The sequence below is a fragment of the Ostrinia nubilalis genome, chromosome 6, assembly GCF_963855985.1.
Source record: "Ostrinia nubilalis chromosome 6, ilOstNubi1.1, whole genome shotgun sequence".
NCBI classification, from domain to species: domain Eukaryota; kingdom Metazoa; phylum Arthropoda; class Insecta; order Lepidoptera; family Crambidae; genus Ostrinia; species Ostrinia nubilalis.
Genome location: NC_087093.1, coordinates 11118381 through 11137059, shown reverse-complemented (window position 1 = coordinate 11137059; position 18679 = coordinate 11118381). Strand labels below are relative to the sequence as shown.

Below are 18679 nucleotides of genomic sequence, written 5' to 3'. Positions count from 1 at the left end.
ATTGTCTGTTCAGTTGGGTCTAAGTAAAGGTTAAAACGAAATACGTACACAATACACATGCTCACAGTTATATTAGGTATTAATATTTCACAATTCTATGATAGTTACAAGTAAAACAAACAAAAATCACTTGCTATTAAAATTTCTTAGCGATTAGAGCCGCTTCTCAAACTAAATTTTAAATAAACTAGAAAAAATCGAACTGCCTAAATTTCGACGGGTTCATCCAGTGTCTGAGTAGCTCAGTTGGAAGAGCAGTCGCCCGGCAAGCGGAAGTGGGTTCGATTCCTGCTATAAGCAGTTCGATTTTTTCGAGTTGTTTATTTATAAAAATACTTGAATTTATTAAGAACTATCCTTGCATGGGTGTTGGTGGCGGCATATGCCTGTCGTGTTCTGGCGGCGGAGGGTCCAGGTTCGGCGGGCCCACGCTGTGATACCACTTGACGGCTTCCACCAGCCCGTAGATTATTACTCCTACACCGATCCTGCAGAACAATCTGTAGTTATAGGTCTAGCGCTCAACTCGGTCAGTGCCTGAGGTATGGGAGCAGCACGGGAGGGGTGTAGGCGCACATCATCATCATCATCATCATGTCAGCCATAGGACGTCCACTGCTGAACATAGGCCTCCCCTAATGCTTTCCACGTTGATCGATTGGTAGCGGCCTGCATCCAGCGCTTCCCTGCTACCTTTACGATGTCGTCGGTCCACCTTGTAGGTGGACGTCCCACGCTGCGCCTTCCGGTACGCGGCCTCCATTCCAGAACCTTGCTGCCCCATCTGCCGTCAGTTCTGCGCACTATGTGCCCTGCCCATTGCCACTTCAGCTTGCTAATCCGTCGGGCTATGTCAGCGACACTGGGCGACAAAGAATAGGCGTCTAAAGCCCGGTCTGTGAGCACGTAGAATTTTGTCCAATGACCCCAAGCTACCCATCCTTATCATTCGTTTCAGCCAAATGACGTCCACTGCTGGACAAAGGCCTCCCCCAAGGATTTCCACAATTCCTTATCACTCACGCGTTATTATATTGCTGTCGCGACTATGCGACGGGCGCCCGCAGTGAGTGTGCGAGCGCGACAGAATAGGGATGTTTCCTGCGTAAAAAAGCAAGAGTTTTAATTAGTCCGTCAGTTAGCTTATCAAAAAATACTCGACACCTATTTTTCACTTTTTAAAACTAATGAAAATGTAAAGAGATAAAGCGTGCCAAAGTTCTAAAGAAAAGGCCCGTGACGTCAGTGAGTGCGTAAAAGTGCTGCACTTTTTGACGTCGAGCGGAACTTCAACGCACTATAACTTTGTAATTATTTGTTTGATTGATAATTAAAAATATATGTGTCCAATATTTTTTTTATATTAAAATAGACGGACTAAAAAATTTTTTTTAGGAAACTAGCCTATTACGCGCGAGCGATAAGGATGGGTAGCTTGGGGTCATTGGACAAAATTCTACGTGCTCACAGACCAGACTATAGTCGCCGCGACTGTTGACAAGTCTCAGTGATGCTTGTCTCAAAAACACCCGTGCCGCCCCCATACCTCAGGTACTGACTGAGTTAAGCGCTAGACCTATTAACTCTATAAACTATAGATGTAAAAAATATTGCATAGGCTAGGGAAGGACTTTTTCCAAATACTAATCCCAACTGTAAGTATACAGGGTGTTATTTTATTACTTGATTGATCAAACTAAAAAGGCTAGATCGATTCTACAGCAACTACTTTTCCACAGTTTAGTTTAAAAAAAATCAACTTACGCGTTACCCATTTATTTATTTTTTACACGAGTGCACAAGCCAAGCGCCTGCGTCTCAATCTGATTATACCTACTGCCTTTTAGCGATTTGCGATAGCAGTTTTATTTCTATCGTCAATGCTTGTTATTATTTTCAATTTCTGTAAATAGAGCTTGGTTTTCTCAGAATAAACAAATACCTTTGTCGATGAACTATCGTTATTGAAGTTATTGAATTGACCAGTGAGTAAGGTTAGCTGTGTTGGTGACGACAAGAGGAGGAAGGTCTTAGCTGAAGCGATCTTCTTTCTTCTTTGCCTGGCCTATTCCCACTTTATTTGGGGTCGGCCTTCCGTATCATGCACCTCACAGGGGGCTCGGCCCTGGGTTGTCTCACTGTTGGTTGTCGTCGTCGTCGTTTCAGCCGAAAGACGTCCACTGCTGGACAAAGGCCTCCCCCAAGGATTTCCACAAAGACCGGTCCTGCGCCGCTTACATCCAGGTACTTCCCGCGACCTTCACCATATCGTCGGTCCACCTAGTGGGAGGCCTGCCCACGCTACGTCTTCCAGCTCGTGGTCGCCACTCAAGAACTTTCCTGCCCCAGCGGCCATCAGCTCTTCGAGCTATGTGCCCCGCCCACTGCCACTTGATTTTAGCGATTCTGCGGGCTATGTCAGTCACTCTGGTTCTCCTACGGATCTCCTCATTTCTGATTCGATCACGCAGGGAAACTCCGAGCATAGCACGCTCCATCGCTCTTTGGGTGACCTTGAGCCTTCTTATGAGGCTGACACTGTTGGTTGACCTGGGCCTATTTAAGGTTCTTACTTACGGTCCTTAGTCCTTAGGTGAAGCGATATCACAACAAAATACACGTAATGCTTTCAACTTTATCATTAAGATTTCACAATGCCATGGCCATTAATTAAAACAGTAAAACCACATCATACCTATGTACACTTCTGCAGTTTACTAAGAAGAACTATCCTTGTATGGGCAGTGGTGGCCTCATATGCCGGCTGTGTTCTGTCGGAGCGGGGTCTCCGGGCTTCGGTGGACTGGGCATGCTCGAAAACCACTTGGTGGCCTCCATCAGCCCGTAGATCATTAATGGTATACCAAAACTGCAGGACAGGCTTTAGTTATTTATAAACTAGTATAAAATATTGCAATTAGGCGAGTTCAATTACCTACTTACTTAATTCCAACCGTAAAAAAATATCAGAAGGAATAGTACCTTACCTATCATTAGTTCCTTTGAAGGAACCATCAAAAAGGACTTGGGAATAAAAGTGCAACGATATTATTTTGGGGTCACCATCGAATAACAAACACTCTTGGGTGTCAGTCATTCAACCTGCCATCAAATTCTAGGTAAGTACTTAGGCCTACTAAAGCCCGATTCGACCAAACTTTTATCCGAGAATAACTCCAGGTACTTACTCGTTTAACTGGCACATTGACAGTTTCAGTATGGGAAATATGTCAAAATGACGAATTAAGTGACGATTTATTCGGAGGTTAATATTTATTTTTGTTTGGTCGAATCCACGCTAAGTAGGTACACACGGCCACACTGTTAACTGTCAATTTCCGTTTTTGCTCTCGCTCTAATCAAATGGTGATTCTTTGCTATAGAACGAGATGACATGACTGGCAATGGGCAGTTAACACTGTTGCCGATGGTACCTAAGTACCTACTTACTATACCACCACAAAACCGTCTAGGCTTTAAATGACATGTGGCTGTTGCCCGTGCCAGGAATGCAATTAAATTGATAGTTTGAGATTTATACTTGTAAAGATTTGAAATTAGGAAATAATCTACTAATATTATAAATGCGAAAGTTTGGATGTCTGGATTGCACGCAAAAACCACTGAACGGATTTTGATGAAACCTTACAGTATAATTGTTATACCCAGAATAACATATGAGGCGATATGTGACAAACTATATTTCACGCGGGCGAAGCCTAACTTTTGCCTAGTAGTAAAATAATAGTTAACTCACATGTTACCCATTTCTTTAAATTTGTTTTTGCTCGGGTTAGTGAGTGCATAAGCACCTGCGACTGAGCCTGATTACTTACTGCTTTCTAGTGATTTGCGATAACAGTTTTATTTCTATCGTTATGCTTGTTATTATTTTTCAGTTTCTGTAAATAAAGCTTGGTTTTCTCAGAATAAAAAAGTTTTGCCTCGATCGACCATTGATCGACCTCGATCGATTCTTTTGATTTAAGTACCTACCTACTGAGTATAGTTTTTTAGGGACGACTAAGAGGTTTTTGTCACAAGTATTTTGCTAACTGGAACTGGTAGGTACAGTCAGTTTAGTTAGTCAGTCAGTCATAATTTGTTCATACTGATTCAGGGTCAAAATCACAGGCACGAAAATCACAGGCACGAAAATTGGTTTCACACTACCCAAAAGTTAATGATCATTGTGAGAAACTTGTTTTTACTTAAGTAAAGTAGGTACCTATTTACTGTAGGTAATTCTATAAGGGCTAAATAATAATATTATTTCTCATTTACGTAAGTAATGCGATTTTTAGCTCCCCTAGACAAATTACAAAACGGACAGCATGGACCTATAAAAAGGTCCATGATGGACAGTATCGGGGCAGGTGGGCATTCTTACATCGTCTTAAATCATGACATACGAAATGTTTCTTATTTAAAGCATATATTATTATTATTAGTTACTTAACTTACTACTTACCACCTACTTTTAAATGTTGGTTTACCTAAGTAAATAGGTAAGTATTTTCCTATCTTGCTTGACTAGGTATTTACATATAAGAATCGACACCTTCCAATTCTTATTTTCTAGTAAAACCTATGAGTAAAACCTGTTATTATTTTATACTTATGTAACACTCTAGTTATGAAACGGATCAGGTTTGTTTATAGTCAATACTGTGAGCAATATTAGTAAATAATAACATTTTGTATCGCCTTGTGATCCACTACGAGATATAAGTTCGACACTAACTAATTAACTAGCAAGCTACCTATTAAGTAGGTTAATCTAAGAAATAAAAAGTTATGCAGAAATAATTGTATGCTTTGTGTAGGAAAATAACGTGATATACTTAATACCTAACGCGTTCTTCACATTTCAAGATTGGTGCTGACCTAATGTACAGCATTCTTTAGCGACCTCCCTTTATTTATAGAAACAATAACAAGCATTAATAATGAATATTATTGATAACTAATTTATTGTCATCCTTCGTAGGAAGTATAAAACACAAGTGGATTCCCAGGTGGGGCTTTTTCTCGCTTACGTTGATCAAGTGTGTACACGTGTCCATAAACCATGGGTAACATGTAAGTATTCTTGTGGTTTTTTGTTTCTATGTTGTAACGTTCGATTGATCGACGCCTTTGCCGCCTGAAAACAACGTGCGCTTGGGACTTCAAGCGTTTCAGCTTTTAACTTTAGGTACCCACGATAGAGTAGAAATAGAAACTACAGTAGAATAAGCAAAAATTCATGCTCGGCAATTTTAAAAACAGCAGGATCCCTACTTTGCCTCAACGAATGGGTACCTAATGAAGGCTTTTGGGCTGTTCTTTGATCACTATTAACGGACTGTTACGATCACATAAATCCTATGGCATACACTTAATTAACTTAATTAATATAATATTACGTACCCTTTAGGCTGACCGGTGTCTCGATGGTGATGTATGGAGTGATGTACCTCGAGAGGTGGCTGCAAGGCCTGCCCAACCCGCCGAAGCCCGACGACCCCATCCCGACGGAACACAGCAGGCATATGCCACCACCGCCACCTATGCAAGGATAACGAATCTGTACTTTTTTCAAGTAAAGTTTTGTGAGAATTATATTTCAGAGTATTACTTACCTAGTCGTCATTTAAGAGGGTATGTATATTGTACAATGGTTGATTTGCTTGCTCTACAAGCAAATCAACCATTGTACAATTAGAATAGAACATTTTTGTGTTTTATACTCGTATTTTATTTGTGTACTTTTTAAACGGTGAGACGGTAATAAATGAAGTGGATGCGAGTATCAGTATTGACAAATATGCAAAAGATCTCCTTCAATCTCCTTATGCCCGATTCGACCAAACTTTTATCCGAGAATAACTCCTGGTATAACTGGCACATGGACAGCTTCAGTATGGGAAATATGTCAAAATGTATCCACCCTCAGTCAAAAACACAGTACACTGTCGGGGCAAATACCTACCTAAGTCTAAGGAAATTCGTAAGCGTTCTTAATTTTTTTTAACTTTAGTTAACTTATAAGATTAATTTAGGCGAGGTTAGGTCTGCTATAGTTTTATAGCTAAGCAGGTCGGCTGAACCATTTAAGAACCTAGTAAGGGACATGTTTTCAGATTTTCGTTTTTTATCATAAAGCTACATAATATTAAGGTACCTACCGAATACAAAGACAGAAATTGCGATCAAACAACTAGAAGCCTAAAAGGCAAGGGACTCCAAACCTAGTAACTACACCACAAACCCAATTTGACCATTTTAAAAAACCAGTAAGTAACATAAACCATTTCGAAACCTAGTAAGTGCATGAACATACTAGGTTTTATAATGGTCAATGTGCCTTACTGGGAAATGAAAATACGTGTCCACCCCCCTACCGACCATCACAAACCTAGCATCACTGGCAACACACACTGATCAAAGACTTTTGTCTTGAGACACTGCGGTATTTCGGACGTGAGAATATCGCGAAGCTTCCCGAACGCTGCCCAGCCGAGTTGGATTCGACGATTGACCTCTTTCTCGAAGTTGGACCTACCTAACTGGACTGTTTGTGCCAGCTATACATAATTGTCAACAACTTCGAGTATAGTGTCTCCAACCTTCAGAGGAGTGGGTACAACACGGGCATTTGACATGATTTTTATCTTGTCCATGTTCATTTTAAGACCCACTTGTTGAGAGGCTCTACTGAGGCCATCGAGCATTGTGCTTAGATCCTCTACGGTCTCAGCCATGACTACGATATCGTTCGCGAAACGAAGGTGGGTGATATTTATGCCGAATCCGCTCCAGTCCAGAAGCTTGAAAACATCTTCCAGGGCGGTGGTGAATAGTTTCGGACGTAGACATGGCTCAGAAGTGAGATAGTTTTTCAAGATTTTGTCGTCTTTTTTGAAGAAGAGTATCACCACACTTCTGTGCCATGCCATAGGCGTTTTTCCCTCGAGCTCTCTGCTTTCAGAAGCTCAGCCGTGATTCCATCATCACCCGGTGCCTTGTTGTTTTTCAGCTGTTTGAGAGCCATTCTAATCTCGTACAGACTGATGTCCGGGATATCTTCGATGTAGTGTCGGGTCAATCTAGCTCTTGGCTCTCCGGCTAGATTTGTGACAGGTGTACATACAATCGTAGTTGTCCGTAGAACTTCTCAACCTCTTCCAATAACTCAGGCCACAACAAGATGTCTCTGCCATCCTCGGTCTTCAGCTTGGTCAGTTGGCTTTGGCCAACAGACAGATCCCTTGCGAACACTTTAGAGCCTGGTAATTTGGTACGCTCAATCGCCTCTTTAATACGATCTGTATTAAATTGGAGTAGGTCGTGAGTCAAAGACTTGGAGATCTGTCTGTTAAGATGCCGATACTGAGCAGCATCTTCAGAGGATTGCAGAACCAAGTTCCGTCTCTCTTCCATAAGTTTATTGGTGAGGTCAGAGATCTTTTTGGTTTCTTTTGAACGACGGGTTTTAAAGAACTTAAACCCAGTCGTTTTGACAATTTCCACGAACCTGTCATTGTATCCGTCCACATTTTCACAGTCTCCTAGGCATTCGAAACAATTTTGCAACTCGAGCTGAAAGGTTTCGGGGTTTTGGAGTTGGATGGGCGCTGGGTGGAGCGTAGACTTCATCAGTCGACGCCTCTCCAGCTTGGGTCTGATATTCAATGTGCCTCTTACCATTCGGTGATCACATCCTGTTTTGACCGACCTATGGTAAGATTGAAATGGACCCTGACCCCAATAACCATTTTAAAACCTAGTAAGTACGCTCATACTAGGTTTGGATTCTGGTTTTTTCGAAGTAAAAAAAAAAAGAAAACCATTTGAGTGTTAGTAAGGGCCATAAAACTTGCTATTTAAAAGTTAATTAATTAATTTATTGTAAAATATATAGTTAAATTATTAAGCTTCAAAATAAACATCAAAAAGTTTTCAAAAGTTTGAGTATACCAGTATGGTAAACGAAAATGTGTTTTTTCGCGCTCCTGTAAAATTTACTCCGCTGCTCTTACTAGGTTCTTAAATGGTTCAGCCGAGGTACAGCGCAGTTATTCGTGGTGCACAATCCTAACATGAGAACTGAACATTAGCTGTTACTTGATCGTGGAGGTGAGAACTTGTGCAGTTGAAAAAGGCGTTTGTTGGGACTTGAATCTAGTGCAAATATTTTACAACTAAAATGGGTTTTAACATGTAAGTAGGTACTTACTTATTTTTTTTATATGAAAGATCAGGCAAAATGAAGACAACAACTGTAGTCACCCGGCATGTAAAAGGTCGTGGGTTCGCTAACCACTTCAGGCAATTCGATTTTCTCAAGTTATTAAAACAAGTATAAGCCAAATAGACACAAAAAATAATAATTCTTGTTCAAGCCACTTGTTTTTTGCTTCGGGGATTGTCAGAACAAAATATTTTTAGAAAGTTAGTCTTATTTTTCAATTTCCTTAATGGTCGAATTTACTTGGTTGTAATTTTACAGGCTCTCCGGTATGTCGATAATAATATACGGCCTGCTTTGGGTGACGAAGCTGCTCTCCGACCTGCCGAGCCCCCCGAAGCCCGAAGATCCTCTGCCTACAGAGCACAATCGGCACATGCGACCGCCACATGCACAAATCGTACAAGGATAAGGAGAAGTAGCCTAAAATTGCACAGAACAAATCCAAGACTTTTGCATAATAAAATTCAATGTCACTTAATTCTTTTGTTTTTTAATTTCCGATACCTGAATAGATAATTGATTTTATTATTATGTAGGTAATTAAAACTATTAATATGGGTTTCTTAAACGCATAGCTTAATAGCTTGAGTAATATTATTTGGTTATTGAAAAAAAAAACCAAGTAGACATCATTGCCTTTGTTTTCTTTATTGATTTAATTATAAATACCTACATCTATTTTGAAAGTTAGTCATTTTTTGTCCCGTATTTTTCATAAACATTTTTCCAAAAATCTATTCGTTCCTTGTTGGGCAAAGATATTATTTGAAATTCTCTGTCGATTTCTAGAAATGTTAACTCGTTCAATTCGCTTTTCGTCCAGTGAGTATTTGGCGACTCTTTACTGTTTGGGTTTCTGAAAAATATAATAAAATTAAGTACTCCAACTCTATGAATGAATCTTGGTTTGAACGCTATTTTAACAAAACTCTTGAAAAGTTAGAATTATAAAAGCTCTTAAATGTATGTAACTTACCCAGTCTTAGCAAAGCTTGTCCACATCCCAGTCATTTTGTTGATTATCCTATAGTCGTTCGAATTTGCTTGTAGTGGGAGCAGGGACTGATATATCACAGGTTCAAACAGATAGAATAACTCGTCTCCATGATCAGCACCCGGTTTCCTTCTCAAACCAGAAGCTGATTTGAGTAAATTTCGATACGAGTCATATTTGAAGAAATAGTTAAACACGGATATGTTTGTGTATTTTAAAAAATATTCAGTGGTAGCAACGCTAGGATACATAATGAAGGCATCAGAAAAGTAATTTATCAGTCCATCAAGAATATCATTGTCTAATGTTTTATTTCCAAAATATATTTTTTCCACATCTGCTACAAATATATCTTTATCATTTTTACTTTGAAAGTATAGGTTGTGTGGTATAATCTGAGTAAAATTTTGTACAAGATTTTTAATACCATTGGAGTTATATTTCGAAGCCCATTTTATACCTTCTTTGTTATTGTATCCAATGATTACTGTAATACCAGAATTCAAGTTGGAAGAATTTAATAAATCTCTGGGTGGAGCAGTAATAATAGCATCTGCAGTAGGTTCTTCAAGGCAGGGTCTAAACACGTACGGGGCGAAGGCATTATTAGTTTGATCTCTATATGTTTCAATGGTAACATCTTCCTCGGATACTTGATTAAAGATGTTTAGAAGTTCATCTGGATCAGAAGAATTATATCCTAAGCGAGTAGCAACTAAGGACGCGCTTCCTATAGGGTCTTCGTCAAAAGCTTGCGGCATTAGCACTGACCCACTTTGTAATATAACTCTATGGAATAAACCTTCGGTTAATGGAGAAACCAACAAGTAGTTAACAGAAGCAGCTCCAACGCTTTCACCAAAAAGAGTTACTGAATTGGGATCACCTCCAAAATATTCTATATTTTTGCTTATCCATTTCAAAGCTGCTACTTGGTCCTTCAACCCCGCGTTTCCTGGTGCACCTTTGTTTCGTAAACAAAGAAATCCGAATGCTCCAAGGCGATAGTTAACTGTTACGACAATGACTTGTTTTTTCAGTAAGTGTTTGGGATTATAAAGGAGGTGTGTGTTGCTGCCCCAGTAGAAACCTCCGCCGTGTATGAATACCATTACAGGGAGTGGAGTCTTTAGTGCAACTGTGGGGGTGTAGACGTTAAGTACCAGGCAATCTTTGAAGCCTATGGGTGTTCTAGTGCGACTGAAGTATTGTTTGCATCTACTGGAACCGCGTGCTACATTTAGTGTGCCTTTCCATGAGGGTGGGTCTCCAGGTGCCTGGATCAAAAATGTTACATGGTATAAAAACAAAAGCGCTTCATAGGCCTACATTAGGTTCTAAAAAAGCTCATGCATTTTATGTTACGTGGCTTGTAAAAGATAAGGTAGCGAACACTTACTTGGAATTTTCCTGTCACTGAAGCGTAGGGCACTTTCAGAAATCTTCTGTAGGCTCCAGAAAAACTTATGGAACCTTTTAAGTTTCCTTGAGGAATCGTTACCTCTGACGACATTAAATTATAACTATTTAGGCCACTAATATAAAAATAAATAAGAGTTATTAGTAAGAGCATGATTTTAATCTGATTTGTCACACGCACCTTTACACACTAACATAATGTTTGTTCCATTATGGTTTGAACTTGATACTCAGAGCATTCTAGCAAATCGACGAATGGTTTATTTTAGGAAGTATAATATAAGTTAATAGGCTAATTTAAATAATAAAACCGGTGTTTAGCACGTGTCTAGCTGTGAAGATTACTGTTAGTGATGTATTATGATTTTGGGAGAATATTAATGTTTGTAAATAAGTACTGGGTGCGCTTACGCATGATTTTGATTATGTCATTGGTTTACGAAAGGATAATTCGAATGAAACTGTAATTTATAATGTTATGTACCTAATTCTACTGAGTTCTTGTTGGTGATAGGAACCTAGATAAAAAATAGGTAGGTAGACTTTTTATTGCAAAAAAGCTACTAACACCAAAACTGATATTAAATACTTACCTACCTACAGCAAACAAAAAACTGAAAGCCTGAACCATATTAAAAACTATGAGCAAAAATACTTTTAGATAACATTTACCTATTGTTTGACGGTGATGAGTGATATCTTTTGATGAGTTCATAATTTTCTATTGTTTACTTGCCTATTATTTACGTTTTCGATAATCTATAGAAATCGTTCCAAATAAAAGCACGGTTCAATAAATATCACACGCTAGTAACCTATCTAATCCACAGGAAACAAGTATATCTATATATATAAAAGAAAGTCGTGTTAGTTACTCCACTTATAACTCAAGAACGGCTGAACCGATTTAGCTGAAAATTGTCAGGGAGGTAGTTTAGAGCCAGGAGAAGGACATAGGATACTTTTTATCCCGTTCGAAATAAAAAAAAAGTCTGCTTATTTATTGTCATTAAGGCGGAACAAAGTTCGCCGGGTCAGCTAGTTTTAGTTAAAATTCAATTTAAGTGAAGTTATCAATTCAAAATGTTTACGTAAGTATCTTGGTATTATATGACATTTTAATAGATCACTGTTTCAATTCGTTGTAGGATGAACTCAGAAAGAAGTTAAAGCGATATACAATTAGCTAATGTAGAGCAGCTTATTTACACAATATTTTATAAAATATAAGCAATAAAGCCACCTCACACTATTACGTTCCGCCTTAGTGCCGTGGCCAGTAGAAGCGAGGACAAAGAAGATCTTTCAGGACTTCATTCACTTGGAAAAGTGAAGCAACATAACTTATAGTCTCACAAATACACAATTTCTCCAACCGGGCTAAGATGCTTAATCTTATCGATGATTTTAGACGACAAACGTATGTGCTTTCGCGTAAAATGGCGCGTTAATAGCTAGCATCCTATATAATATAATAGATAGATAGCATCCTAGGCCTACAGTACCCCTTTGGTTGTTGTAGCTTATTCTCCAGTACCCTCGGCGCCCTCTGGACGATGTACGTGTGGGCGTCGGCCTGGCATAAGATCGTGGACCTCATTCCCTACGACCCGCCCATGCCGACCCCGCTGGACCCTTTCAACGACTGAAACTACGAGGGATGCTGCTGATCCGATGGATAAATTGATATGCTTAAATGTCTTAGCTGATAAGTGTACCATATCTTACTTTAGAATTTGTAAATGTACCTATTAGTTGGTGAAGTTAGATACCGTAGAATGGGGTTACTTTGAATCACGGGATGACTTTGATCGAAACTTCCATTTTGTATAAAATCACGAATTGCGTAAAACGAAACGCAATTTGGTAGTTTTTTTTTTTAGATTAGTAACACTGAAGAACTGTCAATTCCTTTTTTGAGAACACGCGGGAAATTCGCCTTTAATTTTAATTAAAAAAGGTTAATATAATGTTATTCTCTATTTATAGCTAAATAATTGTGTTGCAAAACTTCATGTGTACTTATTTATGTGATAGTAAAATGAAATTTCTAGATATACTCCATCATGTGGCCTATGATCGATTATCCCATACAGTGCTTAATGTTTTTCTAACTTCAAAGATAATGGAATCACTTGAGTTTGTTTGATGCGGGGTGTCATTGATAGGGTATATGGTGCGAGATTGATCAAAAATGATCAAATTATCCCCAGAGACTATACTCCTCTTTAAATGGTAATATCCACTGGTAGTCGAAGGATTCAAATTTGTTGGAATATAAAAAAGAATTCAAATGGGTTCGCGATGATATATCTGAAATTAGGAGAAGTGAAATAATTAATCTACCTGCCAAAACCAAAGCCTTTTGCAATTCTGGATAGTAACGTTGAATGTGGCAAATTTTTTTTATATTGATATTGCAGAACTTGTATGACTTAAGTGAATTTATATGACTTTTCTTATTGTTTTTGTAGTGTTTGTATCTACGTACTAGATAGATACAATACGCTGTCTCACGTACACAAGTGATAGGCAGTCACGTGACGTCGTTACGAGTGGGACGAGTCAGTCGTACGGCAGACGCCGACGAGTACGGACGTGCCGCAGTGAGACGCTTGGTGTGACGGTGAGCCAGTGTGCACATTTACAAGTGGCGACGAGGATAAATACACATTTTTTGAAAAATAAGGAAAATAAAAGGTCAGTAAAATACATATTTTGAAATAATAATTAATTTGTAACAAACCTGCCATAATAATTAAAGTTCAGTAATGTGTCTGATTTCATCGAGTTATGGATAAAATAACGATTATTCTGCTTTGGAAAGGGCATAATTATTTTGTTGTATGAGAATAGTCAAGTTAGCAGGCGAAAACATTTTGGTTTTTATCATTATAAAATCAGATTTTATTAGAAATACATACTTATTATCAGCTTGAAAATAGCAATAAAGTGATTGGTGATAATAAGTAGCGATATTAGAAATAAATAAGTATTCAGCAGAAATCGGCCAAAACAAAATAAAATAAAAATAAATAAAAAGAAAAGTAATCAGACCTATGGTAAAGCGTATCTACGAATTTTAATGTTGTTTATAACATAAACTACTTCTACCCACTCAGTTTGTCTAGATTTTTAACGTATAACTTAGTACTTTATGTATGAGAATAGACATACCTACTCACATGAAGTTAAACGCTGTTAATGTCGACGGCGTCCCAGCATTCGGTATTTATAAAAAGAAAGAATCGAATAACGTTCTGCGGCGGTATATTTGTAGTATTATATTGCACAATTAAAAGTGGATCCAGCAATTGGTCAACGGGGTCCGGTACAGGTGGAAGAATTGGTGAAAAGGGAGTCCTTTTATAGTTCTTAAGTAGTAATTTAAACAATGATGGTGGAGTCTGGCTCGCCAGTCTTGTTTTCACATAAATCTAGTCTAAGCCGCATGACTGATCTGGTTACCTCAGAAATGTTATCGTCATTTGGACACAGAAATAAGTGTTGTTGTCACTGGCTCTCACCGTGACTTCACGGGTGGAGTGCATGAAGCGCTTCTTTGAAGGCCTACTAGTGGATTGTCACCATTTCATATAGCATTCATTGCTCTTATTGTGCTGCAAATAAAACAATGAAAATCGATCGGATGGAACAGATGGTAATTTGTAATCGTTTTGAATATTCAAGGTAAGCAATCGAATCTAAGATCTTTCTACAAGAGCGCGGTCCCAGCAGGGTAGAACTTGCGTTTAGCCAGAGGACGTTGTCTGCTAGATGGATGCTTCCCCTGAGGATATCCATAGTGACAGATTCTGAGTTTGGTCCGGGCTTGTTGGTGGCGGTTCCGCCAGGGTTCCTTTGATGTTTATTTACCAATATTATTCGTTTTTTTTCTTTTGGGCATTTAATAGAAAACGATTTGTTTTTGGAGGCATTTTACGATAGCGGCAGTATATTTAACTACTCAAAACATAGTTTACAAAAGACATCTGGTGCCATAGGGCAATACAAACATAGGGCAATTTTAATCTGACAAAAATCATACTTAACACATTTTTAGCAATGATAATATGTGCGTATATTGACCACCTTTATCGTTGTTTAATTAATTCATTGAATTAATGACCGTGTAATTTAGTATGGGGTCACCGGCATTGTGTTAAGAATATTTGATGGAACAACGCTAGCCGTAGAACACTTATAAGGACGAGTTGCCCGATGTGTAAGTGGCTCGTAGTTGGATTAGTCACCCGACAGGCTGGTGTGTATAACATCCACCTTAGGCAATTTGAGCAAGTCGTAAAATTGTATGTGTGAAAAAAAAAATGTTTTCATTAAATTGGATAAAGCGGTATAATGTTTACTGTAAATGTTAAATGTAAATTAAATTAGTTTAATTAATTATTCAATGTTCTTTAAATGTAATTCAATGGGAATACTTACTATGAAAAAAAAAAAGGAAAAGTATTAGTGGAGTGAAAATAAATGCAACAGTTTTAGTTGTCAGCGCTCTAAAATCTGATGAGTACCTAAAGAATAAAATGTTTACTTATCTTGCATATAATTTGTTTAATGTTGAATTGGGAATAAAAAGTGAAAATGAAAAATGAAATGTTTTATTTCATAAATGAAAATGGTTTACAACATATTTAATTTTATTTATTAAACAATACTTCAACAGCACTTAATTGTATATAGGCAGGAAGATACTACTTGATATTTTGGTACTTGTACATTCCTTTTAAGTTTGAAATATTTAAGAAAAGAATGTTTTACACACAATAATATTTTCTTAAATAAGCTTGAATTGAATCCCGAAATCAGGCATAATTTTGAGATTCATCGATAAAGTTTCAAATACCCTTGAATAACTAAAATAAAAGTTATTTATTTCAAGCATGGGCCGTAAAAGTATTAGTAACAAAGTTCTTAGAATCTACGTTAGTAAATTACAATACAACTACAAGATTACACACAAGTAAAATATGATAGTTTTAAATCTTTGAAGTCCCTCACGGTTTCTGGTTTAAGAAGAACGTTATTTTCGTTAAGAATTACAATTCATTTACTGATAAATATGCTAATTATCAATTAAATGATTTATACTAGAAATAAACTGATAAAACATTAGCTATAAACATTGCTTAAGCGCTAGAATAATGAGCGTAAAGAGCACCTGCGGATTTACATTAAACGATTCAATAATTTATATCCTCTTATCATCATCATCAACAGACCTTTGAGGTCTGCTGCTGGTATAGACCAGCAGCCTCTTCCACTTTGGTGCAAGGTTTTGTCATAAGTCTTCGCGCTTGGCAGGCGATTTGGAGAACGTAGTTTGTGTTTGGGATTCCTAATAACAAGCGTGTATTGAGTGTGCAACATGACCGTGATAGGAAGATGCCTGAGGGCCCAGTATCTTTGTAATTGTAAGTGAAGAATAGTTGGATTGGATGTTCTCAATTCGTTGGGTTGGAGACTGTACCAGGATGCCGTAGCGTAGCTCGGTAGAAATAAGTGTTTGCCTGTGGTATCTGCGGATAGTGTGGTGCAATAGTACGGTACTTCTGGGTGGTTTAGTCGGATCTTGCTGAGTAGTAAGGTCTTAAGAGGGGAGACTGTACTAGAATATTGTGGCTGTATTCTGGTAGAGGGTGGTGTTTGCCCTGAGTAGCCAGTTGGAATTCGGTAGTGCGATATTTATTTATTTATTTAAACTTCAGCACACAAACTAACAATGCACTGTGGCGGACTTAATGCCGGATGGCATTCTCTGCCAGTCAACCACGGGTCATGTAGAAAGAGTAAGGCGGTACAGCGGAGACTAGGAAAGAGTTGGACATGAAGCCGGTGCTATGATGAGGGGTGGCAAGGCTGAAGAGTCTGACTAGAGCGAAGATTTCTATTGTGAGTGGAGTGGAGGTACTGAAATTTATCTTTTAAATAAGATGGAGAGTCAGGATTGGAGAGAATCGAATGAAGCATACAAAGTGAACGAAGATATCTACGCTGTCTGATGGGAAGCCAACCAAGCTGCGAGCGAAAAGGGGAGATGTTCTGAGGTGAGATACTTCTGGGTGGTGCAGTCGGATCTTGCTGTGTTTAGCAAAGATCATAAAGCCATTGACTGTTTGACTGGTTGACTTAGGTTCCCGAGCCTGTAGCCGTATTCACGTAACAAAACTTCAACGGCATGCAAGCGATTTGATCGCTGGTGTCACTTTTCGTATTCACGTGTTAATCGCCCGATTTTGTTTTGATTTCGTTTTTATGCGTATTCAATCGTAGTCTCGGCAGTATTCACCTATTAACTATTTTGAAATTTGGTTCAAGTGATTAAACGTCAAATGACAAACCGCTGAGTTGGGATCCCATCGATTTAGAACTGTTTTCATTAGGACGTCGGACGATGTGTCAAAATACGTGAATTAGGCCACTGTTGTTTAATTGATATTTTAGAGAAAATTTTGGTAATTTTGCTCAATGATTTGTGGATCTCAGTGATCTTCAATGTTACAATTAATTGGAATTGTTATTAGTAATTGATTGGAATCGTAAAAGCTAAGTAGCTTAAAATAGGCTATGGTTACAAGTTAGTAACATAAGATATTTAGTTAGATGGGTTTTATTTGAAAGAGTAACTAGTAGTAGGTACTAAAAGTTTAGTTTTCTTGCTCTGAAAGCATACATATTTTATATTTCATGAAGAAAGATTGGCCGAGCGGATACTGGCTGGCTTCTTAGTTTTTCAAAGGAACATACGAGGACGCATGTCGCGCAGGATGGCCGTGTTGCAGACAGTCGTGAGCGCGTGCACTAAACTGGAATACGGGCGCGGCACCTGGAGGCGAATCGGCACATCACCGTTGGACGCGTTTCCGCAGAGCCATAATGATCATAGCAAGATGGATCGAACTGACTTTCACTCCTGACGCCGACAAGAGAAGAGATCATCGCTTGATGCTCATTCAATTGAATGTACACTGATATCCATTAAATTGGATGTACCCTGATATCCATTCAATTGGATGTACACTGATATCCATTAAATTGGATGAACCCTGATATCCATTCAATTGGATGTACCTGTGATATCCATTAAATTGGATGTATTTTTTGATATCCATTAAATTGGATGTACCCTGATATCCATTCAATTGGATGTACCCGTGATATCCATTAAATTGGATGTACCCTGATATCCATTCAATTGGATGTACACTGATATCCATTAAATTGGATGTACCCTGATATCCATTAAATTGGATGTAGCCGTGATATCCATTAAATTGGATGTACCCTGATATCCATTAAATTGGATGTACCCTGATATCCATTCAATTGGATGTAGCCGTGATATCCATTAAATTGGATGTACCCTGTTATCCATTCAATTGGATCAAATCTAATCAAATCAAATCTGATTTTATTATTTGCATAATTCCAGGTACATAAGTGGTCTTACATAGATTTGGTAGGTTTCACTGATATCCATTAAATTTGATGTACACTGATATCCATTAAATTGGATGTACCCTGTTATCCATTCAATTGGATCAAATCTAATCAAATCAAATCAGATTTTATTATTTGCATAATTCCAGGTACATAAGTGGTCTTACATAGATTTGGTAGGTTTCACTGATATCCATTAAATTTGATGTACACTGATATCCATTAAATTTAATGTACACCTGATATCAATTAAATTGGACGTACCCCCGATATCCATTCAATTGTATGTACCCTGATATTCATTAAATTTGACGTACTCCTGATATCTATTTAATTAAATGTACTCTGATATTCATGAATTTGGATGTACCCTGATATCCATTAAATTGGACGTACCCTGATATCCATTAAATTGGATGTACCCTGATATCTGATATCCATTAAATTGGACGTACCATGATATCCATTAAATTGGATGTACCCTGATATCCATTCAATTGGATGTACCCTTGATATCCATTAAATTGGACGTACCCTGATATCCATTACATTGAATGTACCCTGATATCCAT

The 18679-nt window shown here is 38.1% G+C and overlaps 2 protein-coding genes and 2 long non-coding RNA genes across 5 annotated transcripts in view; 1 reads left to right on the top strand and 3 right to left on the bottom strand.

Annotated features, from left to right (window-relative positions):
- Positions 1–18679, bottom strand: part of LOC135072622 (transmembrane protein 62-like) — a 229583-nt gene that overhangs the window by 77801 nt on the left and 133103 nt on the right. The gene's annotated exons all lie outside the window — the stretch shown is intronic.
- LOC135072960 (uncharacterized) lies at positions 46–3824 on the bottom strand. Of its 2 annotated transcripts, none has more exons than XR_010257540.1 (3): positions 3758–3824; positions 2696–2869; positions 46–488 (listed from the first exon to the last, which is right to left on the bottom strand). It is a non-coding gene; the product is annotated as an uncharacterized LOC135072960 (long non-coding RNA). The 2 variants fall into 2 exon arrangements; XR_010257541.1 differs by lacking the exon at positions 3758–3824 and adding an exon at positions 2988–3520.
- LOC135072959 (uncharacterized) lies at positions 3916–5606 on the top strand. The gene is made up of 3 exons (XR_010257539.1): positions 3916–4064; positions 4991–5082; positions 5420–5606. It is a non-coding gene; the product is annotated as an uncharacterized LOC135072959 (long non-coding RNA).
- Positions 8924–10776, bottom strand: LOC135072825 (carboxylesterase 5A-like). The gene is made up of 3 exons (XM_063966863.1): positions 10630–10776; positions 9213–10507; positions 8924–9092 (listed from the first exon to the last, which is right to left on the bottom strand). The coding sequence occupies exons 1-3, from the start codon at positions 10741–10743 to the stop codon at positions 8924–8926; spliced, it is 1578 nt and encodes a 525-aa protein (XP_063822933.1). The 5' UTR covers positions 10744–10776.